The sequence below is a fragment of the Panthera leo genome, chromosome F2, assembly GCF_018350215.1.
Source record: "Panthera leo isolate Ple1 chromosome F2, P.leo_Ple1_pat1.1, whole genome shotgun sequence".
NCBI lineage: Eukaryota > Metazoa > Chordata > Mammalia > Carnivora > Felidae > Panthera > Panthera leo.
In genome coordinates, this window is record NC_056695.1 from 47,345,590 (window position 1) to 47,369,808 (window position 24,219).

The 24,219-nt window shown below is 41.8% G+C and overlaps 1 protein-coding gene across 4 annotated transcripts in view; it reads left to right on the forward strand.

Moving 5' to 3' along the window:
* Positions 1–24,219, forward strand: part of GRHL2 (grainyhead like transcription factor 2) — a 171,316-nt gene that overhangs the window by 58,715 nt on the left and 88,382 nt on the right. For all 4 annotated transcript variants that reach the window (XM_042923193.1, XM_042923194.1, XM_042923196.1 and 1 more), the window contains 4 exons: positions 2,366–2,433; positions 7,354–7,747; positions 19,459–19,514; positions 22,630–22,786. In XM_042923193.1, the coding sequence (XP_042779127.1) occupies positions 2,366–2,433; positions 7,354–7,747; positions 19,459–19,514; positions 22,630–22,786 (675 nt within the window). The remainder of the gene's footprint in view (positions 1–2,365; positions 2,434–7,353; positions 7,748–19,458; positions 19,515–22,629; positions 22,787–24,219) is intronic.

The window sequence follows — 24,219 nt, forward strand, 5'->3', positions numbered from 1 at the left end:
TTCACTAGCTGTGACCATCCAACAATGATGATCACTATGGAGGTAGAATGGGTATCCAAAGGCAGAGAGGACTTTGATGGCTCTGCTGAAAGAAGGAGCATTGCATGTTTGAGATACAGTGTGACTATGTACATGGCAGTGATGGGGCCACCCAAAACTGAGGTGGAATGTTTTTTGCAGCCATGTTCTCAAGAGTAATTGGAAGCATTGGAGAATTTTAAGTAAGAATATAGTGGGATTAGACTTGCTTTTTTTTTTTTTTTTAAGTTTATTTATTCATTTTGAGAAAGAGAGAGAGAGAGGGAGAGAGAGAATCCCAAGCCGGCTCCACACCCTCAGCACAGAACCTGATGCGGGGCTCGGACTCATGAACCCGTGAGATCATGACCTGAGCCGAAATCAAGAGCCAGACACTCAACCGACTGAGCCACCCAGGTGCCCCTAGACTTGCATTTTAAAGGCCAGTCTGGATCTTCTTAATGGATCCAGAATGGATTTGCTGGGACTGAGTGACGGAGAAGAGAGACCATTTGGCAGGCTGATGCAGCAGCCTAGGGAAGAGATGTTGGAGGCTGAACCAGGAGGCAAGCGTCCAGAGGAAAGTGGGTGGATTTGAGTCACATGGGATTTAGCATAAATGTCTTCAAGACTCATATTAGAGCATGTCTCAGAATTTCCTTTCTTTTTAAGGCTGAATAATATTCCATTTTATGTATATACCACATTTTGTTTATTCATCTGTAGATGGACATTTGGGTTGTTTCTAGCTTTTGGCTATTGTGAATAATGTTGCTTGAACGTTTATGTTTTTATGTTATCTGTCATCCTCAGTTGATAATAGGAGCTATGTTTCATTCACCTCATTCCTTCTTTTTTTTTCCTAATATTTATTTATTTTTGAAAGAGTGTGAACGAATGGGGGGAGGGCAGAAAAAGAAGGGGACAGAGGATTAGAAGCAGGCTCTGTGCTGATAGCAGACAGCCCTATGCAAGGCTCAAACTCACCAACCATGAGATCATGACCTAAGCCGAAGTTGGACGCTTGACCAGCTGAGCCACCCAGTTGCCCCTCATTCACCTCATTTCTATCTACAGTGTAGACTGTAGACCCTCGACACTGGCATGTGAACAGAAGACTTAAAATTGGCTTATTTTTATTTAACAAATATTATAAAATATTAGATACTCCAAGTACTTTGAAAAAAATTAACTCATTTAATTTTCCTGAAAAACGCTCTGAGTTATAGTACTGCCATTGAGCGTGGTTTACCGATGGGGAAAGTGAGGCAGAGCTTAGTTACTGATAGAGCTGAGATTCGAACCCAGACAGGTCTGTGTCTTGACTGGTAGCCACCTCGCTATGCTGTCTCCTTCATCCATCTGACTGGCTTGCGTACGTATCCAGGTGAGTGGAAACTGTAAGAATTTCTAGAAGAATCCAGAAGAGGGATGTTTCTCATAAAAGCTCTTTTATGTCAAAATAGTGAGGGCTGCATTTGAGTGCAAAGGTGTTTGGCTAGCACGAAGATGTGGAGATGTAGCAAAAGAAAACAAAACAAAATATATAAACAAACAAAACATTCATCCAACCAACCCACCAAATCTAAACCCACTATTCATATGTTTGGAAACTATGGCAGAGATATGTGAATGACCCGTGCTGCAGTAGGGTGATTGGATGGTGGTCAGAAATGCAGCCGGCAGGAGTTTCTTTTCTCTAGTAGTACTTTTCAATAACCTTTCAGGTAATGTGCTGGCATTGTGGTTGCAAAGACAACACTAAAAGTGCATTAGAAGAATTTGGAAGCAAAGCTACAAACTCTATGGGGATGGTGGTTAAAGGCTGGCCCAGGTATATTAGATGCTGCTCTCCCACTAGATAGTGTAGCCCCACGTCTGGTTTGCTGCCCTCCGTGTCAGCACCCAAAGTCCCTCATCAGAGTGGCGGGTCAGCCCCTGTTGTTCAACAGGATGCTTGTTAACGCATGATGATGTGGTTTGTGAGTTCTGTCTGCTTCAGCGTCCAGATTCCCCATCCACACCTGGTGTTCCTTTCCCCTCATTCACTTCCAAGGTGGGGAGGGCTTGGGCGGTGGTCGGGTCCAGGCAGAATTGCCCCTGTCAGCAGTGCATAGCAGAATCATGATCATTATGGCCTTCTGTTTATCATCACCCCCGTGTGTCTGATGCATTGTCATTGCCACTCGGGCTACTCGCCTTTAACCATCACCTGCCTGTAGCAAATTTGCCACCTCTTCCCGGAGAACATTCCACCTCATTTCTTTGCTTCTGCTGGTCTCTAGCTCTGCACATAGGTCACAATTGCATCTACGTGAATCTCACTGATGGTTGGTGATATTTCTAGGTTCCTCGAGACAAGAGGCTGCTATCTGTAAGCAAAGCAAGTGACAGCCAGGAAGAGCCGGATAAAAGGTATGGTATTATGTAAAGGGATATGTCTGGCTCCCCAAATAACTCTTTTTCGGTGTTTTTGAAAACCATAGTATTCAGCTATTATTTTTGTTCTTAAGGGAAGATGGGACCAAAAAGTTTAGCCTCTTCTCTCTGTCTTTGAAGAGTCTTGACCAAAACTGGATCTCTCAGTAGGGACCACAAATTGCATCCAAAGGGTCATCAGCAGGCTCTTGATGTACCCCCTTCCTGGAAGCCTGGATATCCCGAGTTAGAGGTGAAATGCTGGCAAGATAGCATACTGCCGGGGTCAGCTCTTGTGATCGATCCCATGGCTGGGTAATTACGATCAAGCCCTTGAGGGAGTGAGCCCTGTGGAGATTGCTTTTGATGAGGGGGAGAGGAAGGAGACTGGGCTGTTTCTCACTCCAGGAGGCGGTTGGTAGAGAACCAGGCATGGCAGCACATACTGTGAGGGGGCAGGGGCAAGACAGATGTTAGGAGATCATTATATGACCCCCCCTTTTCCTGCGATCCTGAATTAAGAACCGATTGAAACACAAGACACAGACAGATTGAAAAGGAAAAAAAAATTCAGTTTTCTTTCTGATTAAGCCAACAGAGAATGCCATTTTTGAATCTGCAGCTTGTAACATGTCAATCCTGACTTAGGTATGTCTACTCACCTAGTCTCAGGCAGGACTGCAAGCCTCCCTGAAGGGACAGGCCACTGTGGTATGGCAGGGGTGACTGGACTCCTCTCTGTATGGCCGGTATGAGCCAGACATAAAGAGGGAACCAGAAGGGACTGAACCACCTTACTCAGCTACTTCTCCCAAACTCATTAATCAGATATATCCCTTTCCTGCAGAGGAATAGGGGAGAAACCACAGTGCTTTTCCTTTGGTGTTTCTTCCTAAAAAAAAATTTTTTTTTAACATTTATTTATCTTTTTGGGAGACAGAGAGAGAGTGAGTGGGGGAGGGGTGCGCGCGCGCGCACACACACACACACACACACACACACACACACACACACAATCCAAAGCAGGCTCCAGGCTCTGAGCTGTCAGCACAGAGCCTGATGCAGGGCTCAAACTCAAGAACAGTGAAATCATGACCTGAGCCAAAGTCAACTGCCCGACCAACTGAGCCACCCAGGTGCTCCTGGTGATTTTTTCATATGGAAATATGAAGTCAGGAGAAATGAAATCCCCTGCTAGCTCATATATCCAGATCTTACTTGGCCTTGATGGGACCTGCTTATGACACGAACGGCAGCAGGAACCACCCCACCAGCCAGCAGCCCTGGGCTGTGTATCACCTCCAAAGTACACCCTTAGCAAAGGTTAAGGCTGTCTGCATCTGGTGTGCAGTTTTCAAGGAATCTTCTGATGCTGCACGCTGTCTTGGGGACCCTAGTTGGTAGCAGTGATGACAGGGAGAAGGAGCCTGATACTCTTCAGATCTTGTGACTTTTCCTCCCGTTAGCCGGTATTTATTAAGCCAAGCAGGTGCAGTCTGCTAAATCGTATACCAGTATTCATAGAAGGGTCAGGGAAAAACATGTCTAAAGTATGTGCTGCGTCTGCATCATAATAGACAGAAGAGACCATTTGTCGTTACAGCATCTTTTAGAACGACATCGTATTTTCATGGTTATTTTGTGATTTCGGTGGAGCAGCTTCAAAAAAACTGGCAGTGGGGTACAGACAAAACTACCTTGTGTAGACTAATTATGACCTCGTAGACTTCAGGTCGAATGTAATTTGGAAGGATGTTTGATCTGCAGCATATTCAGGAATTAAGGTGCCATGTGCTTGCATGGTGTCATTATAACTGTCTGTATATAGAAGTTGGTACTTGGAAAAATAACTGAAAGTCCGGCATGACCCAGATTTTTTAAAAAGCATATTTAATGTGCCGTTCGTAGCCTTGCGTTTTTTTCCCTCCTATTGCAATATTTGGTTCAACTTTAAATTCTATTGCGGGTGAGCCAGTAGCTCACGATAATTCTTACTTTGCTATAATCAGCCATTTTTTTGGATGTCTTTCTGAAGTTCTCTAGCTTCTAAAACTACCGCTGTTCTGCAGACACAGTTGCACATTCTAGGATGATGCTGTGTCTGTTATTTCCTCATCGTGTGGTAATATCGATGGTTCAGCTAGGTTTATAGTTCATAATATAGGTTTATTTATATTTATTTACAGTATAGGTTTATACGACTCTGTAGTTCGCTTGTGTTGGCTTCTAAGAATGCCCCAAATATTTTGACTTGTGTCTCTTGTTTGGGATTCGTGTGTCTTGCGTGGATTAGAGAATTAACAAATTTAGCTTGAAATGGACTCTAAGCGCAGAGGAGTTGGTTAGCTTTGAATCTGTTGGCGAAGGCAGTAGGTGTGTGCTTATAAAAGTCCAGAAGAGTAGAAACTGGACACTTGCTTTGGTAGCTAATCAGTGTAGACCAACCAGCCCTTGTACATCCAACTCACAGGACGTTATCCACATGTATTACTAGTTAATCCTCCACAAAAGAGTCTGGGGTAAAATTAGTTTGGGAAATTCCGGGTTATAATTAAACAGGCGAAGGAATGCCTGGGAGCCTTTTCTGTGTTCATGATGTTTGTGACCCACCCGGGCTGGGTTTGTTATGGCAGTTTTTGTTTTTGTTTTTTGTTTTTTTTGAATACTGATTTTATCACAGACTCCTGTCTTTGAGGACCATCTGTTAACATTCCATGCAATATTCTAAACAATGGAGTTTTAGGAAATGCTGACATAAACGGGTGGTCTGGGTTTGGCATCATCTAGCTAACTGGACTCAGATTAAACGTAATTTCTAAATTTCACCGGGTCTTATATGCAGATTCACTGTATTGCTCTGACCACAAAAGCAGGTCAAAGCCAGAATGTAGCCTTGCAATTTTATTTTTTTAAAGAATTACTTTCTGGAATGATTTCTACAGATTTGTGACAGACTCAGAAAAGTTTAGGTATTTTTCTGGTGTCTTTATTCATGTCGGAGCCATTCTTTCCTCAAGCTTCATTCACTTTGAGGTTTTGTCTGAGAAATCAAAGCCAAAAATGCACAGTCCTGCTGGAGAGCTAGGCAAGCTCAGAGGGGCCAGGAGAGGTCAATTCTGGGAAGAAGCAATTTTATTCAAATAGTTCTCTCTCTATGAGAGATGCCAGTTAGCCCACACTAGTGGGCTAACTAATTTAAAGCACACGCACACACTCATACACACACACACGCTAGTTAAAAACAAAACAAAACACAGACATTGGAGATAGGGCTCCATGCAAAATATGTATTTTTTTTTTCCCTCCATATCATTCAGAATAATCTATAAATGAGAGGTGCCCCAAATTTTACTGACCACAGGGACTTTGCTAGTAAAATCACCGTGCTATCCACAATACCCTTCCATTGACGAATTTCTCTTTGCTTCTGCTCTCTCCCAGAATTCTGTAGTATAAGTGGAAAGTATTTTATCCTGGCCTGGTGAGAATTAATTTTCCAAATCCTTTCCTTTCTCTTTGTACCAGTCAGGAGGTCTGAGATCTGAGAGAGCTTGTTTTACATAAGCCCAGTGATGCCACTCTCTGAAGCTCCAAAAGTAATTCAGTGCTAAGGGTATCAATGAGCTCGTGTTGTTTCTCCATTTAGTGAAAATATTTTAATGATAAATTCTCATAGCCTTTTGTCTTTCCTGCAAGGAGGTTAGCCCACAGAACAGTGAAATATATTCTTCCCACTGCCCCCCTTCAAGTTCTTGTCCCGCCCCCACCTTAAAAAAATTTTTTTTTAATGTTTATTTAGTTTTGAGAGAGAGAGAGAGACAGAGCATGAGCGGGGGAGGAGCAGAGAGAGAGGGAGACACAGAATCTGAAACAGGCTCCAGGCTCTGAGCCGTCAGCCCAGAGCCCGACACAGGGCTCGAACTCACGGACCGCGAGATCGTGACCTGAGCCGAAGCCAGACGGACGTTCAACTGACTGAGCCACCCAGGTGCCCCTAAAAAAAGCTATTTTATAACTTTTTCTTTTGAAAGTTTTCAAACATATCCAGGGATAAAGAGGACAGTATAATGAACCCCCAAATACCCACCCCATTCTCCAGGCTCAGCAGTGGTAGTTTTTGGTTACACCTGCTCCATGTCTACCTTTTCTCTTTCTCTCTCTCTCTTTTTTTATTGCAGTAGTCTTTGAAATAAGTTCCTGACATCATGTCATTTCATCTCTAGCTACTTCTCATTTATATCTCTAAATAAAAAGGACATTTTATTCCATAATCTCAAAATCATTATCGTAACTAAATGAACAATACTTCCTCAATAATCACCTCACTTGAGGTCCATAGTCAATTGCCTCAAAGATCCCATTGTCTCAAAACGCCTCTTTGGCTTTTCAAATCAGGATCCAAACAAGATCTACTCATCCTGTTTGATTGTTATGTCTTTCAAATCTCTTACTCTAGAACAAGCTTCCCACCCTCCTTTCTTTTTTTCATGCCTCTAACTTATTGAAGAAACCAGGTCAGTAAGATGTGTTACATTCTGTTTGTATGATTGTTTCCTTTTGATTTTGTTTAAGTTATTCTTCCATCCTTCTGTATTCCCCGAGAGAAATATAGAGTTAGATCTAAGGCTTGCCTAAATTCAGGGTCAACTTTTTTTTTTTTTTTTTTTTTTTCCTTCCCCTTTTCCCAACTGCACTTTATAGGCGGGGTAATTTGCATGGTTCCGGGAACAACTGTCCTACCTCTAGTCATGCGAAGATCCACTGCATTCCCTTGTAAAGTTCACCATCAGCTTTTTCCCTAATGGCATTAACATCCACTGGTTGTTGCTGGCACCCGTTATTTTATTAGGAGTCGCAAAGTGGTGATCTTTCTAATTCTGTTATGTTGGGGGGGGTGGGGGGGGTTTAAACATGCAGAAACTGCCTTGGCACCAGTGAAGCCCAGAGTAATCTGACCGGAGGAGAAAACCGAGTGCAGGTCCTAAAGACTGTTCCAGTGAACCTTTCCCTAAATCAAGACCACCTGGAGAACTCGAAACGGGAACAGTACAGCACAAACATCTCCGAGAGCCCGGCCATCATCCCGGTGTCCGGAATCACGGTGGTGAAAGCTGAAGATTTCACACCCGTGTTCATGGCCCCGCCCGTGCACTGTCCCCGGGGAGATGGCGAGGAGCAACGTGTGCTTATCTTTGAACAGACCCAGTATGGTGTGCCCTCCATGGCCAGCCATAGCACCTACCTCAAGGATGACCAGCGCAGCACCCCCGACAGCACTTACAGCGAGAGCTTCAAGGACGGGACCGCAGAGGTGAGTCCCTGGCTGTGTCCGCAGCAGCCAGAACCTCAACCCAGAACCCCAGCTAGTTTTGTTTCTGTTTGCTTTTGGAGTGGGATCAAGTAATTAAACCTGTGAGTTCGGAGTTTTCAAAACATGTGTTTGTATAACAAGGTTTTAGGGGCGCCTGGGTGGCTTCGTCAGTTAAGCCTCTGACTTGATTTCCGTTCAGGTCACGATGTCATGGTGAGATCATGCCCTGAGACAGGCTCTGCTTAAGATTCATTCTCTCTCTCTCTCTCTCTCTCTCTCTCTCCCCCTCCCTCCCTCCCTCCCTCCCTCTCTCTCCCCCTTCCTCCCTCCCTCTCTCTGCCCCTCCCCTGCTCGTGCGTTCTCTCTTCCTCTCAAAAAAGTTTTTTTAAAGTTTTCATTTGATTTTTTATTTTGAGAGAGAGAGAGAGGTAGAGAGAGAGAGAGACAGAGAATAAGTGGGAGAGGGGAGCAGAGAGAGAGAATCCTAAGCAGGTTCTGCACCATCAAAGCAGAGCTTTGCATGGGACTTGAACTCACAAACTTTGAGATCACAAACTGAGCCATAGTCAGATGTTTAACCTACCAAGCCACCCAGACACATGTATTTTAATAATTTTCTAGACCTCGTCTAGTTTGTAACCTTCCAAAAGGTAGCTAAAGATGTTGCCTGTGCATTTTTTGAAACAGTGTGACTCTTTAAGACCTAGTATGATTGAATACTCAAGAAAGAATTTGTATTATCAGCAATCAAGTGTGTATATGCGTGTACATTTTATACTTTACAAGTAGAGACCACATATTCTTTTCATGTGCCTGTAGAACTTACAGAAACAAGGTTCTTTGCTCATTTGTTTTAAATTCACCAGCTTGAGGGGTGCCTGGGTGGCTCAGTCGGTTAAGCGTCCGACTTCATCTCAGGTCACGATCTCGCAGTTTGTGAGTTCGAGCCCCGCATCGGGCTCTGTGCTGAGCTTGGAGCCTGGAGCCTGCTTCAGATTATGTGTCTTCCTCTCTCTCTGCCCTTCCCCTGCTTGTGCTCTGTCGCTCTTTGTCTCTCAAAAATGAATAAATGTAAAAAAAAAATATTAAATTCACCAGCTTGAAAATTGTGGTAGTTGTATCAGAATCAACGTCAGAATCAATAGGAAAGTTCCCTCACCCTTAAAGTTTTCTTGAGCCCCTGTATTTGAAACCTTCTCCTCTCTCTTGCTCTGGGCAAGCACTAACCTGCGTTCTGTCACTATAGTTTCAATTTTTCTTTCACTCGAGATTCTTCTATTTTGTTGCTTTTGTTAATCGTTTATTTACTTGCTGAATAGTATTCCATGGTAAGCATATTATCACAATTTGTTTGCGATATATCTGTTCACCAGTTAATGGACATATTTTGTTCCTTCTGGTTTTGGCTATTGTGAGTAAGTAATGCTGCTGTGAACATTCACATGTATGCTTTTTTTTTTATGTTTATTTATTTTTGAGACAGAGAGAGACAGAGTATGAGCAGGGGAGGGGCAGAGAGAGAGGGAGACACAGAATCCGAAGCAGGCTCCAGGCTCTGAGCTGTCAGCACAGAGCCCAACGCAGGGCTCGAACTCACAGACTGTGAGATCATGACCTGAGCCGAAGTCGGACGCTCAACCGACTGAGCCACCCAGGCACCCCTACGTGTATGCCTTAATGTGGACGTATGCTTTCATTTCCTGGGTAAATACCCAGGACCAGAATTGCTAGGTCATGGGGTAAATGTATGTGCAACTTTATAAGATACAGCTGTACAGGATGGCCATGCCATTTTCATTCTCACCAGTAGTACATGAGGGTTTCCATTTTCCTCATCCTAGCCCAAATTTGGTATTGTCAGTCTTTTTAACATGAGCTATTTTAGTGGATATGTGATGATGTCTCATTGTGGTTTGAATTTGCTTTTCTCTGATGTCTAGTGGTGTTGAACATCATTCATGTGCTTCTTTGCCCATTCTTACAACTTCTTTTGTGAAAAGTCTGTTCAAATGTTTTGCCCATTTTTTTTTTATTTAAAAAATTTTTAATGTTTATTTTTGAGAGACAGAGAGAGAAAGACAGAGTGTGAGCAGGAGAGGGGTAGAGAGAGAGGGAGACACAGAATCTGAAGCAGGCTCCAGGCTCTGAGCTGTCAGCACAGAGCCCCATGTAGGGCTCGAACTCCCGCACCGTGAGATCATGACCTGAGCTGAAGCCAGCTGCCCAACCGACCAAAACACCCAGGCTCCCCTCACCCAATTTTTAAATGGGGTTACCTGTCTTCTTCTTTTTATTTTTTATTTTTATTTATTTAATTTACATCCAAGTTAGTTAGCTTATAGTGACCTGTCTTCTTTTAATTAAATTGTTAAGAGTTCCTTAAATAACGTGAAATCAGTTATATGTTTTACAGTCGGTAGGTAGCCTTTTTTGTTGTTGTTGTTTTAACCGTGTCTTTCAACGAGCAACAATATTTAATCTTGATCAATTTTTTCTCTTCTAGTTTATGCTTTTTATGTACTTTTTAAGAAGTCTTGGTATGACCCAATGTCACAAAGATTTTCTTTTGCTTTTTTCCCCTAGGTTTTTAATAGTTTCACCTTTACATATAGGTTTATCGTCCATTTTTGAGGTGACTTTTGTAATGGAGTAAGGGAAGGGTTGAGGTCCATTTTTGTTTTTTCTCCATATCACTCTCCAGTTGTTCCAGCACCATTTGTTAAAAAGACATCTTGTCTCCATTTAGTTGCCTTGGGATCTCTGTAGAATGAGTGTAATTGTGGGTTAGTTCTCCAATTTTTGACCCAGGATATTGAATGCATTTTTTTTTTTTTCCTATTGGTTCAGGTCAGCTTTTCCAACATTTAGGAGCCATGCCCCTGTGTTTGAGATGATGGTCATTGGCTTCCCATTTTTCAGTCTGCCCAGGACAGTAAAAGACTGTGGCAGAAGGTGAAACAGACGGTTTCTAATTTCCTAAAGAGGAGTCAATGTCGTGGCAGTGTGCCAGATGCTTGCAGCCTGCTGCCCGTTTAGTTGCCGCTGGGACAAAATGCCACCACCTGAGGCTGAGATTGCACCCTAAATCATAATATTTGAAAATAATAAACATTTGATGGGCCTACTTACTATGTGCTCTGCTCATTTAATCCTCACCCAAAGCCTATGAGGGGTGTACTATTTTTGTCATCTTTGTTTTCCAAGTGAGTAAACTGAGGCACAGGGAGCCGGCCTATGCCCATGGTCATACTGCAGTAAGTGGTAGAGATGGGACTCATCACTGGCTGCCAGGCGTCAGGACCTGTGTGGGGCCTTCCAACCCTCAGTGGTTCCATTCCTAAAGACAGGGAGTGACTCACCCCAACGTTTTTTTCAAAATTCCATGTCCTCTGTCAGTGTCATTAGCGGTATCTTATCTTTCAGAAGAGCCAAAGGGACTGGCTCTCTGCAGTGTCGATAGGGAGTTAGGTGGGCAAGTTGCTCTGGTGACCCTCTGTCACCACTGAGTCCCTGCTGTACTGTGTGAAATCGGGGAAGAGCAGAGTGAGACATGATAAATCCCCTGCCCTTAAGAGGTTACCATATTTCTTGAGTTCTGGTAGCTTTATAGTCAAACTTTCAATGTCTTTCTAATAAAAAATAATGCCTTAAAGTTAGCTTCCATAGTTTCCTGGGCCATATTGCTTAAAATAGTTAACAGACATTTTTTTTTTTTTTAACTGAACAGGGATCTTGTAAGCTTTTTGGCATTATTGAATATTTATGATTTGCCCACGGGCAGTTGGGATGTTTTAGCGAGGAAAGCAAAAGCAGCTTACTTCACATGGGAATGTCGGGCACATGCTTTTTCATTAAAAATTTGCCACTGAGGTTTTTCTCAGTGGGTGTGGAATTCTCCCATTAGTCACATAAGAGTCCACGGAGGTGGCCCAATGTCAACAGAACCATGATGCTGTTTGGGGGTGTATGTTATCAGTTGTGTTTGTGTTGTAGATAAGGAGGCTTGTGAAAGGAAACTATTGTATTTCAGGTTTTATTTGGAAGGGAATGAGAAAGTAACTTACATGAAACTCAATGTGAAGACTATTCTCACGACATTTGGTGTAGCTGCCCTCCTAGTCTTGGAAATCAGTGTTTACGTTGTATATTGTATTTAAATCTGATGTAAATTAAATGGAGTCAGATCTGTTGTTATCTTTAGTCATGGCATTGCTAACTGGTTCTAAGATTAGGTGAGTAATTTCACCAGGTAAATTTCACTAAGAAAAATTTGTCTAAAATCTGGTACTTCTTTCAGGAAAACTATTAAAATGTTTGGGACTCTTGTTGAATTAGCAAATTTTATTTTATTTTATTATTTTATTTTATTTTATTTTATTTTACTTATTTTTTAAAAATGTTATATAACCTAATTGAGAAATTCATAACATATAAGAGAGGGGTTTACTTTTTTTTTTTTTTAAATTTTCTAGCGTTTACTATTGAGAGACAGAGCATGAGCACAGTAGGGGCAGAGAGAGGGGCAGACACAGAATCCAAAGTAGGCTCCAGGCTCTGAGCTGTCGGCACAGGGCCTGACGCGGCACTCGAACTCACAAACCGCAAGATCATGACCTGAGCTGAAGTCGGACGCTTAACCGACTGAGCCACCCAGGTGCCCCGCAAATTTTATTTTTTAAAAATGTTTATTTGTTTTGAGAGACAGCACACATGTGAGTCGGGGAGGGGCAGAGACAGAGAGGGAAAGAGAGAATCCCAAGCAGGCTCCATGCTGTCAGCACAGGGCCCCGATGTGGGGCTCCAGCCCACTAATTATGATCGTGACCTAAGCCAAAATCAAGAGTCAGATGCTTAATTGCCTGAGCCAGGTGCCCTACAAATTTCATTTCTTATTAGAGACTGATTCTTCTGTATGTGTGTGTGTGTATGTGTGTGTAGGTGGATATCAGAGAAGTGAGCCGTTTGGCTCAACTGAGGCTGGGAGCTTTTTAAGACAGTGGTAACATTAAAAAGTTCTTCAATGGATTGATTTTAGCTATTTTATTGTGCAGTCCCTTTGTAAGAACATTTGGTAAATATTTACTTCTACTGGTGCTGCTTTGAGTTCTGTCCTGTAGAAGCTTACTATTGGTCTATAAGACATGGAAAGAAGAGTTTTTACAGAAAAATTATATGTACAGTCATAATAAGAATCAAAATGGAAAGAAGAATTTGCTTATTCTGTACTACAATTTTGTGCCAGTTAAAATGAGTCTATCTACCTGTATGAATAAAGGAGCACCACAGTCTTAGTGATTTAATACACTAAAAGTTTATTTCTTATTAGTAAGAATCCTGATACATGTCTGCAGACCTCTTTCTAATTAATGACTCAGGAATCCAGATTCCCTCCATCTTATGACATTCCTGTCTTCATATGTGGCCTCTGGGCCCCCCTGCTTGGGAAGTGAGATCATGAAGATTGCAGACTGACTTGTAAATACTATGACCTGATAGTGACATACATCACTCCCGTTCATCTTTCATTGGCTAGAACCAGTCACATGGTCTTAACTAACTGCAAGAGGGCTGGGAAGTTTAGTTCTGCCATGTGCTTAGGAATGAGAAGAACTATATACATGGGCAAGCACCAGATATTTCTACCATGTATTTCATAATTCAGTCCTTGGTATGTTACTTGTCAAATTAACATAGTTTGCAGAGAAATCCTGAAATGAAAGCAAAGAATGATTATTTGTCATACCCAATAGATCTACGATGGTTAGTTAGTGATTTTATATTCATCTGTAGACTGATAACTGGAAGTTATCCTGAATCTAAGCCCTGTCCAGTAGGATTAATTGTTTTTCAGTTTTTTCTTAATATTTATTTATTTTTGAGAGAGAGAGAGAAAGAGCATGAACAGGAGAGGGGGCAGAGGGAGAGGAAGACACAGAATCTGAGGTAAGCTCCAGTCTCTGAGCTGTCAGCACAGAGCCCAATGTGGGGCTCAAATTCATGAACCACGAGAATGTGGCCTGAGCCGAAGTTGGACGCTTAACTGACTGAGCCACCCAGGCGCCCCAGCATGATTAATATTTTAACTAGGAGCTCATTTCCTCCCACACATTTAAAGAACAATACTTTAGTAAGAAAGAAAGAGAGAAAGATACGTATATCTTGTATACACACACACACACACACACACACACACACACACACACACACACACCATGGAGTAATAATCCATCACAAAAAAAGATGGGATCTTGCCATTTGCAACAACCTGGATGGACCTAGGGGGTGTAATGCTAAGTGAAATAAGTCAGTCTGAGAACGACAAACACCATATGATTTCACTCATTTTGGAATCTAAAAAACAAAACAAATGAATAAACAAACGAAAAGCAGAATTAGATCTATAAATACAGAGAACAAACTGTTGGTTGCCAGAGGGAAGGAGAGTGGGGGAGATGGGCAAAATGGGTGAAGGGGAGTGGGAGATACAGGCTTCCAGTTATGGAATGAATAAGCCATGGGGATAAAAGGCACAGCGTAAAGAATATAGTCAATGATACTGCAAAAGCCTATGGTGACAGATAGCAGCTACACTTGTGGCGACCGTAGCATAATATAGAGAGAAGTTCACTCACTATGTTGGACACCTGAAACTACTTTAGCATTGTGTGTCAACTATACTCAAATAAAAAAAAAATGTTTTTTAAGGATAAAAGTCTTAAAAGTGTTGAATCAAGTACTAAATTGGGACATAGTTTCACTTGTGACTAATGCACTTGGTTTTACTATGTTTATTTTAGACATATTGATATAATGCATACGGTACCATCAGATTCCTATCCTTTTATTACATCCATTTGTTTCTGCATCAAGCAACATTTTGGAAAACGCTTAGCATACACATTTTATACTTGAGGAAGATTTCGGTTTCTCTGCGTGTAGTCAAATTTGCTGTGATTGGATGACCCGTTATTCAGATTGATAGCAGTCGTCTTCCCACCTCCCAAACACAATGGCCATGGAAGCCCTTGTCTGTTACACCTGGTACTTTGCAGCACCATTTGATACTTTGATCACTCTTTCCTCTTAAAAATGCTCTTGGCTTCATGCCCGCAGCTTCAGTTGTCACGTATCTCTAAAGGCTTTCACATGTTTTCCTCCAGTCCAGCTCTCTCTTCTTTGCTCTAGACCTTCATATCTAACTGCGTATGACTCTCCATCTGTCCTGAATCTGACCTGTAGTCTTTCCTTGTGTTTTCCACCTCAGTGGGTAGCACCACCATCCTGGTTTCTCAAGAAACTAGGATATTTCTTGATATTTTGCCCCCCCCCCCCCAATCCATTATCAATTCTATCAATATTTCTAAACATTTCTCAAATCCATTTTTCTCCATTCTGCTTCCACCATGCTGGCCCAATCTGTCAGTTTCTCTGGCCTATAATACTGCCTGCTTTTGTACACTGTACCAGGGATAGTGTTTTCAAAATGCTTATCTGATTATGTCACTCCCCGCTTAAATCCCATCGCTTTTAAGATTGAGATATAAATCTTTAACGAGTATACAAGGCATTGCATATTCTGCTTCTCTTCTGCCTTTCCCACCTCGTCTTCTACCTCTTTCCCCCTTGTGCTCTCTGCTGTGGGCTCCATTCGGTTCTGTGAACCTGAAGTACTTCCTCTTCCCCCAGGACCTTTGTGCATGCTGCTCCATGTTCTAGAAGTGTGCCGTGTAATGCCATAGCCACTAGCCACATGTGGCAATGAAAATTAAATAAAATCAAGAATTTAGTTTCTCAGTCCCACTAACTACCATTTTAAGTGTTCAATGTGACTTGTGGCTACTGTATTGGACAAAGAAGATATAGAAGACTTCCATCTTTAAACTAAATTCTCTTGGACAACACTGTTCTAGAACATTCTTTGCCACCTCCCACACCCTTCCTCCTGTGTGGTTTCCTCAGGAAATCCTTCCCTGCCCTCTTCCTTCAGTTTCTAGTAGAGTCAGTTTTCTTTGTATCTAAGTCTACCAGCAACTACCGTGAACACATCTGCAATCAAAGTTACATTTATTTAGCCTGCTTCAGCAGGGGACCCTTAGGAACAACTCTGTAACATAGACTTGGGAGTTGGTCTTCATAGTGTTTGGGATTATACCGGGTAAGTGTAAAGAGGGATTACGGAAGTGACAGCCAGCTCTGGACTGGATATGAGAAGTCACTGAGGCAATCTGGAAATTGGGTAACCATAGTTCAGGAGATGAGATAAGCCAAGCAGGACTGAGGATGCGTTTGCTAAGAAAGCAGCAGTTCCTTAGAAGGAAGACGTGTGATTCACTTTCGTAGCTGTGTTCCTGTCTTCTGGGCTTCTGTTGGAAACGTTGTTGGTCTTGTCCGTGTGCCACCGGAAGTAGTACACAAAGGCCGATTGTCAGTGGGACTGATTTTTACTCTCTCAGTCGCGCTGTGCTCTCCTAGAACTCTGCTGCTCTTCTCCAGAGTGCTGGCACCAGTTTGTGATTTTTTGAATGCATGGTATTTTTAATGAATATGTTTCCTCTGGTAGACCGGAAGTTTCATGAGAGCACACACCTCTTCTCTTTTTGCTCACTTTGGTACCCATAGCATCTAGCACACTGCCTGACACGAAGCAGATGCTCAGTCTTTATTGAAAGAGTGGATAAGTGAATAAATGAATGATAAGACCTAAGAAATTGGTGGCTGGTCAAAGACACGGAGGCAGAAAGTATCTGATTTTCTGACAGTTGACGAATCATTTGTCTTTTTCCAGTAGACTCGTAAGCAGACGTCTCCTTCCTCCCACCTAAAAAAATTGTAGAATTCTAATATCCAAAATTTAAATGTAACATTCTAATATTGCCTGATATCTTGAGTCCTTTCAGGGTCGTCTTTAAAATATACGTTACTGTACCTTCGTTACTCTCCTTTTTCTCAGTCCAAATGATTAAGAAATGTATAGATGCACACATCAAATCACAGTAAAGTACGGTGTTGTTGGCTGTCTGCTTGCCTTTGGGCATTCTACGAATTATGTGAAAAGATTTCCAAACAGTTGTGGAAACTTGGTAACTGTAACCAGAATGACCCAAACATTTTGGCTATGACTCTCCATACTGAATCAGGTAGGGCTGTAATGACCCATCAATGTGATCGGGTCTCATGAAGGATTATGATGTTTTCCAGGTGGACCACACGTTTAATTTTTTAATTATAAAGACAATATAAAATAATGAAGGATGAAGTTGTAAGCTTAGACATTTTGGCAACATGTTTACTGTCTTTATTTTTTCATAGTTCTTGTTCACATGTGCCTTATTAGGGTAAGATTCTGTGTTTTAGTCAGCATGCAGTCCCTTTGAGTCTGAACAGTCGTAGTATATCACACCTTCTCACATCACCTGAGGGGTTAGAACCACAGAATTTATAAGTTTAATGTGTTTTAGTAGGCTAGTCTGTCCTCAGGTTTCAGAATTCTGCGGCATGAACAATAAATTCACTGAGGCCTGTGTTTACTAATGCTGGTCCACCAGAATTAGTTGTATTCGTATTGTTATGGGTTACTGCATATTCCTTCAAAGGAGACCTTGGAAATGCATTTCCTCTATCCCTTTTTTAAGTGCCCTTTTCATCATGCTACCCTCCTACTCCAAAATTTTCTAATTCTTAACTATACTAAGTATAAATACCTTTTCGTAGATCAGCCCTGGCCAATAGAACTTCCTACAGTGATGGAAATTTTCCTGTATTCGCTCCAATATGGTAGCTACTAGCCGCATATGGCAATTTCGTACTTAAAATATGGCTGGTTGCCCGAGAAACTAAACGTTTAACCTAGATTTTTAGGTCCTCCCTTCATAATCAAATCAGGCCCGTGTCCTTGTCCCCATGTACACTCCACATTTGTGCCATCATTTTGTCTTGACTCATGTTGGTCTTCTCTCACCTGGATTACTTTTTCTCAATTCCTTCAGTTGATCCAGCTTCTCTTTAGCTTCCATGCGTTAGAACAGTCTCCACAATTTCTACGAAATCGTCCTGTCATCTTGCTGACCTTCCTTTCCTGGCAACGCCCATTATTTGCTTTTCCAGCCAGGACACCTGAATGGATGGATGGGTGGATGGATGGATGAATGAATGATTCAAAATAGACTTTCACATTTAGTCATTTGGTCTATTTTACTTTGATTTGTTGTGGTTGCTGTTCATGTGAATTTGCCCATCTCTTCAACCAACTTTCGGTGGAGCCCCAGAAGATTCCCATTGAATGCTTTGTTGATTGATTGATTGATTGCAAAAAAATGCAAATCTGTATCTTTGATTCTTTGTCACAATTATTGAACCAGTCAACAAGCTCCTAGGATGCACATAAATACACTTTGATGGCAAAACCCATTTTCTTGGATCCAGGGAATTTATAAGACAACATAAAAAGAAGTATCCTGTATATTTTACTTATAAATTGTGAATTCTAGAGATGGTGGTTAAGGATCGTGAAGAAAGTTTGGAAAATAGCTGTGAGTAACCCTTTCCTGTGAAGGAAACTGGTGAACTGTGGTCAAAGAATGGAAGCTTATGGCTGAGAAAAGAGAGGCAGGAAAGTTGTTATTTTGAAAGAGACACTAGCAGAAAGTCACATTGGGAGGAGCAGGCGTGTGTGGTCAACCAAGTGCTTTTTCATCCTGTTGTATTCACTTCAGGATCAAGTGGGGGTGTTTGCACATCTACTTTTGAAAAGGTTTTAAAATGTAACCAAGTGCTTCCAGCTGGCACTAAGTAACAACTGGATATCCTTGGATCCAAGCTTCTTCATGCATAATACTAGGCTTTAGAGTTTCCCTCCAAAATGTACTCTTAAAATATTGTGATAAAGATGATCTTAGAGAAGGGCACTGAATATGGTCAAGTGATTACTATAGAATAGAATTTAATACACATATATTGAGTTCACCATGTACCGAGTACTGTACTTAGTACTTTATATCTATTAACACATTTATCTGTCTAATCACTGTAAATAAGCATTTTGCAGATGCAGGAAACATGGCACTTGCCTCAATTTTATACAGGTAGCCGGTTAAAATGTTAGAATTTGGGACGCCTGGGTGGCTCAGTCAGTTAAGCTTCCAGCTTTGGCTCAGGTCATGATCTTGCGGTTTGTGAGGTCGAGCCCCTTATCAGGCTCTGTGCTGACAGCTCGGAGGCTGGAGCTTGCTTAGGAATCTGTGTCTGCCTCTCTGTCTCTCTCCCTACCCCTTCCCTGTTCATGCTCTCTCTCTCTCTGTCTCTGTCCTTCCCTTTTAAAATAAGTAAATAAAAAAAGAATTTATGATTTTTGGAATATGCATTGGCAGTGATAGAAAATGGAAAAGATGTTTTTATATGTTTGAAGAAACAGGTTCCAGTACCTGCAGACACTTTTGCAACACCTGTGGACATGTGAATATGGACATGTGAATAATATGCAAAGCACAAATACCCTTTCTGTCCAGCATAATTCTCAGTGTGCAGGTGATATGTGAGTTCTGTGAGCAAATGGCAACTATTTTCATTGTAGTTGAAAACACAGTACTAAAAAATGTGTTACTTTCCTTTCTGAAGTGAGGATTTAACGGTTTGGATACATTTGTCACTTTTTGTTTCTTTTGCATGATGACTTACCTATTTGTTTTAATTTTGATGACTTGTAAATTTTGCAGAAATTCCGGAGTGCTTCCGTTGGCGCTGAGGAGTACATGTACGACCAGGCATCAAGGTAGGCTCCCGGGAGATGCCCCTAGAAACTGATGAACTGCTAACACTTGAAATGTATCCCTACGTTATACTTTTGAACCTTTAAAAGAAAATTATTTTCTCTATTACAATGACTTCTAAATTGCTGTTTCCAGTCTTGACCTACATTCTGAGGCCCGTACCCTTTCTCTGTTCTTTTGGTTACATATCCCCTCTTGGGTGATCCTCTAAAGCTCAGACGCATGGGCTCCAACACAGCATGTGAATAAATGGAACTCTTTGTCTCTTTCTTTGTCTTTTTTTTTTTTTCTTTCCTTCCTTCTCTACTTCTTTCATTGGTCTGCTTTTATTTCCTATCCTGGCTAAGGATGGAACCATCCTCCAGCTACCCACTCTAGAGGGGTAAAGATCTGCCTGACCTTTCTTACTACACTTTCATCATACTTGCCAAGTGCCGAATATTCTATTCTACCTGTCCTGTCCCTTGCAACTTACTCTTATTCGAGTTCTGAACTATAAAAATATAAGTGAGCTTTCTGCCAGCACTTTCTTCTTCCTTCTGTTCCACTTTGCACGTATTTAGCTACCAGGTACCATACACTCTGGTGCCTTCTGTGTACAAGCCATGCGAGAGGGATGGGGATAAGATACACCCTCTCCCTACAAGAGGCCCATAGACTTGGAGGGGACAAGTGTAGTGATGGACAATTGTAATACAAATTGTCAGTGGTGAGTCCTGCCACGGAGATACATAAACAGAAAGCTGAGAGGACCTACAGGCCTGTGTGTGTGATGCGGGTCGGGAGGAGTGGGGGGTGGGCCAAAGCTTGCAGGAAGGGGCATTTGAGCCACATCTTGAAGGACTGTTAGCAGGAGTTTTCCAGGGAAAGAAGGAGTATTAAGAACATTCTAGGTAGAGGTGCCAGATGTTCAAAGACCTCGGTCGTGATCATGTCTGTAGATAGGAGAAAAGGGCAAGAAATGAATCTCTCTCCCATTTATAAAACGTACCAGTGATTTCTGACAGAATTAAACACAAGTTACTCATGAAGGTAGTCAGAGCCCTCTATCTGCTGGTCCCTTTACTTTAAACCTTGTCCTCTACTGTATTGCTTGCCCCTTTTGCTTTTATGTGTGTGGCTCTCTTCTGTTCTCTCTGTTTCCGCCTAATGTCCTCCTCATCCTTCAGGATCTTGCTTCAACCTCAGACTCCCCATTTGGTCTCCCCAGATCGTCAAAGTCAGAATTTGGGTGTGTGGTGTTCATGAGGGGAAGGGGCATGGTGGGGAAGATAACCAGAGTTCCAAATAACCTTCTAAAATGTGGAAATACATACATAATTTGCATGCTATAAGCCCAAATCACCATGTAGTCAGCTGTCTGGTTGGTGAAAAGAACATTGACCTATCAGTCACTTGACCTGTCTTCTCTTTCTGCTGCTGTCGTTGTCCACTGCAGTGAGCAAGTTTCTCAGCCTGTCTTCAGCTGTGAAATGAGGAAGGTGTTTTTTTTTTTTCTTATGTTATGAATAGACAGGCTTAGGGGGCATGAACTCCCCAAAATTAGATTCAAAACTATTTCTGTTCATATGTGCTTTTTTTCTGGAGAGAGGGTTCACAGCTTTCTTCATTTTTTTTTTTTTTTTTTTTAAACAAAGTCTGTGCCCTAGACAAGTTGCAAATTGCTGGTCTAGGTGATTCTTAATATCCTGTCCAAGTCTCAAATTTTATGATTCAGTGGCTGTACTGAAATTGCTTTTTCTAAGCAAAATGACAGTGAAATTGGTTCTGTCTTGAATGATTTATTTCCTACCTAATTCTAAGACACATATTCCAGAATTTGCTTAGTTTATCAGTTTAAGCGTAAGGTTTTTATCATGAAATGAGGAATATTGTTTTGCCCTTCACATTTCTTTCTCCTTACAAAACTTACAAAAAATTAAACATTGCCGAAATGTTTAACATAGAAAGTAGGGGTCCCCCATAATCTTGTAAGTAGGTCATTTTAAGAGGTGAACTTTGACACGTTTTTACATCCAGCTTTTCAAAGACTATTGAATTAAAGAGCTAAGAAAATAATAGGCCCAGTGAAGAGCTTTTGATGATTAAAAAAATACACAAAACATTGGTTATTGGATTATCACTATAGGCCATCCAGCAGTGTAGGAGAAAGAAATATTTCTGAATGGACATCTTAAACAAAAGAGATTGTGGTTCATACCTGTTGTTTACTTTAAATAATGGATAAATTCTCCAAATTTGGGAAAATCAGTGTTTTTATTTTATTTTGCTTTTATATATTAGGGAAATGAGTTAGAGCAGCGATCTGCAAACTTTTTCTGCAATGGGTTAGATAGTAAATATTTTAGATTTGGCACACCGTATGTCACAAGTACTAAACCCTGCTGTTATGAAAGTAGCCATAGACAAGACATAAATGAATGAATGTAGTCGTGTTCCAATAAAACTTTATTTACAATAATAGGCAGTGAGCTAGATTTGGCCAGGGGACCACTGTTTGCAAACTCCTGATTTACAGCAGTTACCCTTTCATGAGTTCTTTTGCAGTCTTGAAAACAAACAAACAAAAAAACAAAAATAAAAAACCCAGTTTCTGCTATGGAACTAGATTCTCAATAGTGAATGTTTGAGTTTCATTTAGGTTTTCACATTTCAAAATGTTTTCAAGTGGGACATAGCTATTTTGCAACATCTTGGTTGTACAAAAAGAGGTCTAGGTACAGGTATGAATTAAACAAAACCTTTCACACATTTGGCTTGTTGTTGGGACAAAAGTGGCAAATGCTATCAGTTCTTAAGCTTCAGGCATTACTGATTGCCATCCAAGACCTAACAGATTCTTCTGGCACAACCTTACGTAATTGGACAGGCTCTTTATGGACTTTTCTCTCCTTCTAAACCATCTGGTTTATGGGCCACTATTAGAAATGCTCTATACATTGTATTAGCAATGACCTTTGGTCTGGTCTCATCTCTTTGCCATATGTTGTGTTTTGTCTCTGAAATGGAGTAAATATTGGTTAATATTCCTACAAAATGCTGTCAGTGTGAAATTGATTAGGAAGGCAGAAATGTCCAAGTGAGTGAATCTGACCACTGTTTGTTTTCTGTTCACAGTGGCACATTTCAATACACCCTGGAAGCTACCAAGTCTCTGCGTCAGAAGCAGGGGGAGGGCCCCATGACCTACCTCAACAAAGGACAGTTCTATGCCATAACGCTCAGCGAGACTGGAGACAACAAATGCTTCCGACACCCAATCAGCAAAGTTAGGGTATGATCCTTATTTCTCAAATAAAGCACAGAGGGATCAGATGAAGGAAATTGCTACCTTCCTTCATCTTGCGGGAGGGTGTGGAAAAAATTCCAAAATAAATAATTCCAGAACAAATGTCGGAGAGTTGGAGCAGGACAGAACTTACTGGCTTACCGTTTATCATTTTAATCAGTAACCAATAAACCCCAGGGAGGGACATGGTTGAGACATGCTCTCTGGCTGTATCCAAGGGATTTTCCCAGTTTCCTTCATTACCTTTATGCTACCTAGTGGTTGTTCTTGTGTTCAATCAATCGATCTTAATTTTTCAAGCAGGTAGCTGTAAGTCGGAGCTTATTTGTGGGCAAGGAAAGAGCTGCGGCTGTCTTCTGTGAGGGAGGCTACAACTGATTCTGTGTCCCCGGACCCTTTGCGACTTGCTTACCAAGCCCTTCTGCAGCCCAGTGCTTCCTCAGGAGTAAAGTGAGGCATGACATGATCCCTACCAGGAGTGACTCGGTGGACTTTTCACATTCATGAGTATTAGTTCCGTTTGTTGGAAGTGGAACTGTGCCGGAAGCCTACCAGCTTCTGGCTTTCTCGCCGCGGCCAAGAAGGGAGGAAACTGGGAATCCTTTTCTCCTGAAAAGGAAAATCATAGCAGAGCTCTCTGAAAAGAGGTTGAAGGACTTTCCTGCCCGATTGTAAAATGATTTGTTTTACATGCTGTGTGCAGAGTGCCACCCCACCTTATTTTACCCATAGCTACCGCCTCCTAAGCTCTTTAGTACATTGAGAAGAAAGCCACGCTGTCCCTAGAGAGAGCATAGTGACTTTGCCCCCATCCCAGATGCCCGTGCAAAGGTAACAAATGAGGGAGAAGAGAGAGAAGAGTATTTGGGCACCTGCTGGCCAGCTTGTCTGTTACTAGCTTTAGGTAAAATCATTGCAGTGGTGATCTCTGAGTCAGCTGGGTTTTGTGGCTTTGTTTCAGTGAGAAAGATAAGGAAGGTTGCTGGTCATTTCTCAGGCCAGCAGTTCTTCTTCCCTGTAAGCCTGTCCCAGTCCCAGATCAGAGCTGCGGGAGGCAGGGCAGCTGGGAGTGAGAGAAAGATGTTGAGCGAATGTCCTACCCAAGGGTGAGCCCGTTGTAGGCGGAAAGGTGCCTGGTGTGTTCCCTACCCTGTGGTCAAGGCTGTGGCAGAGGGGGGCCATCCTCCTCCTCCTCATAATCATCGTAATGGTGGAGAGATATAATAATAATATTAATGACGACAACAATGACAGAGAGATGCCATGATACTAACAAGCGCCACAACGTAACAACTACTATTTATTGGGTGGATCTTCTATGTGCCGGGCACTGTGTTAAGTACCATATATCTAGCAATCCATTTATTTGAAACTAACAACAACCCTATGATATAGGCACTATTTTTGTAATCTTACAG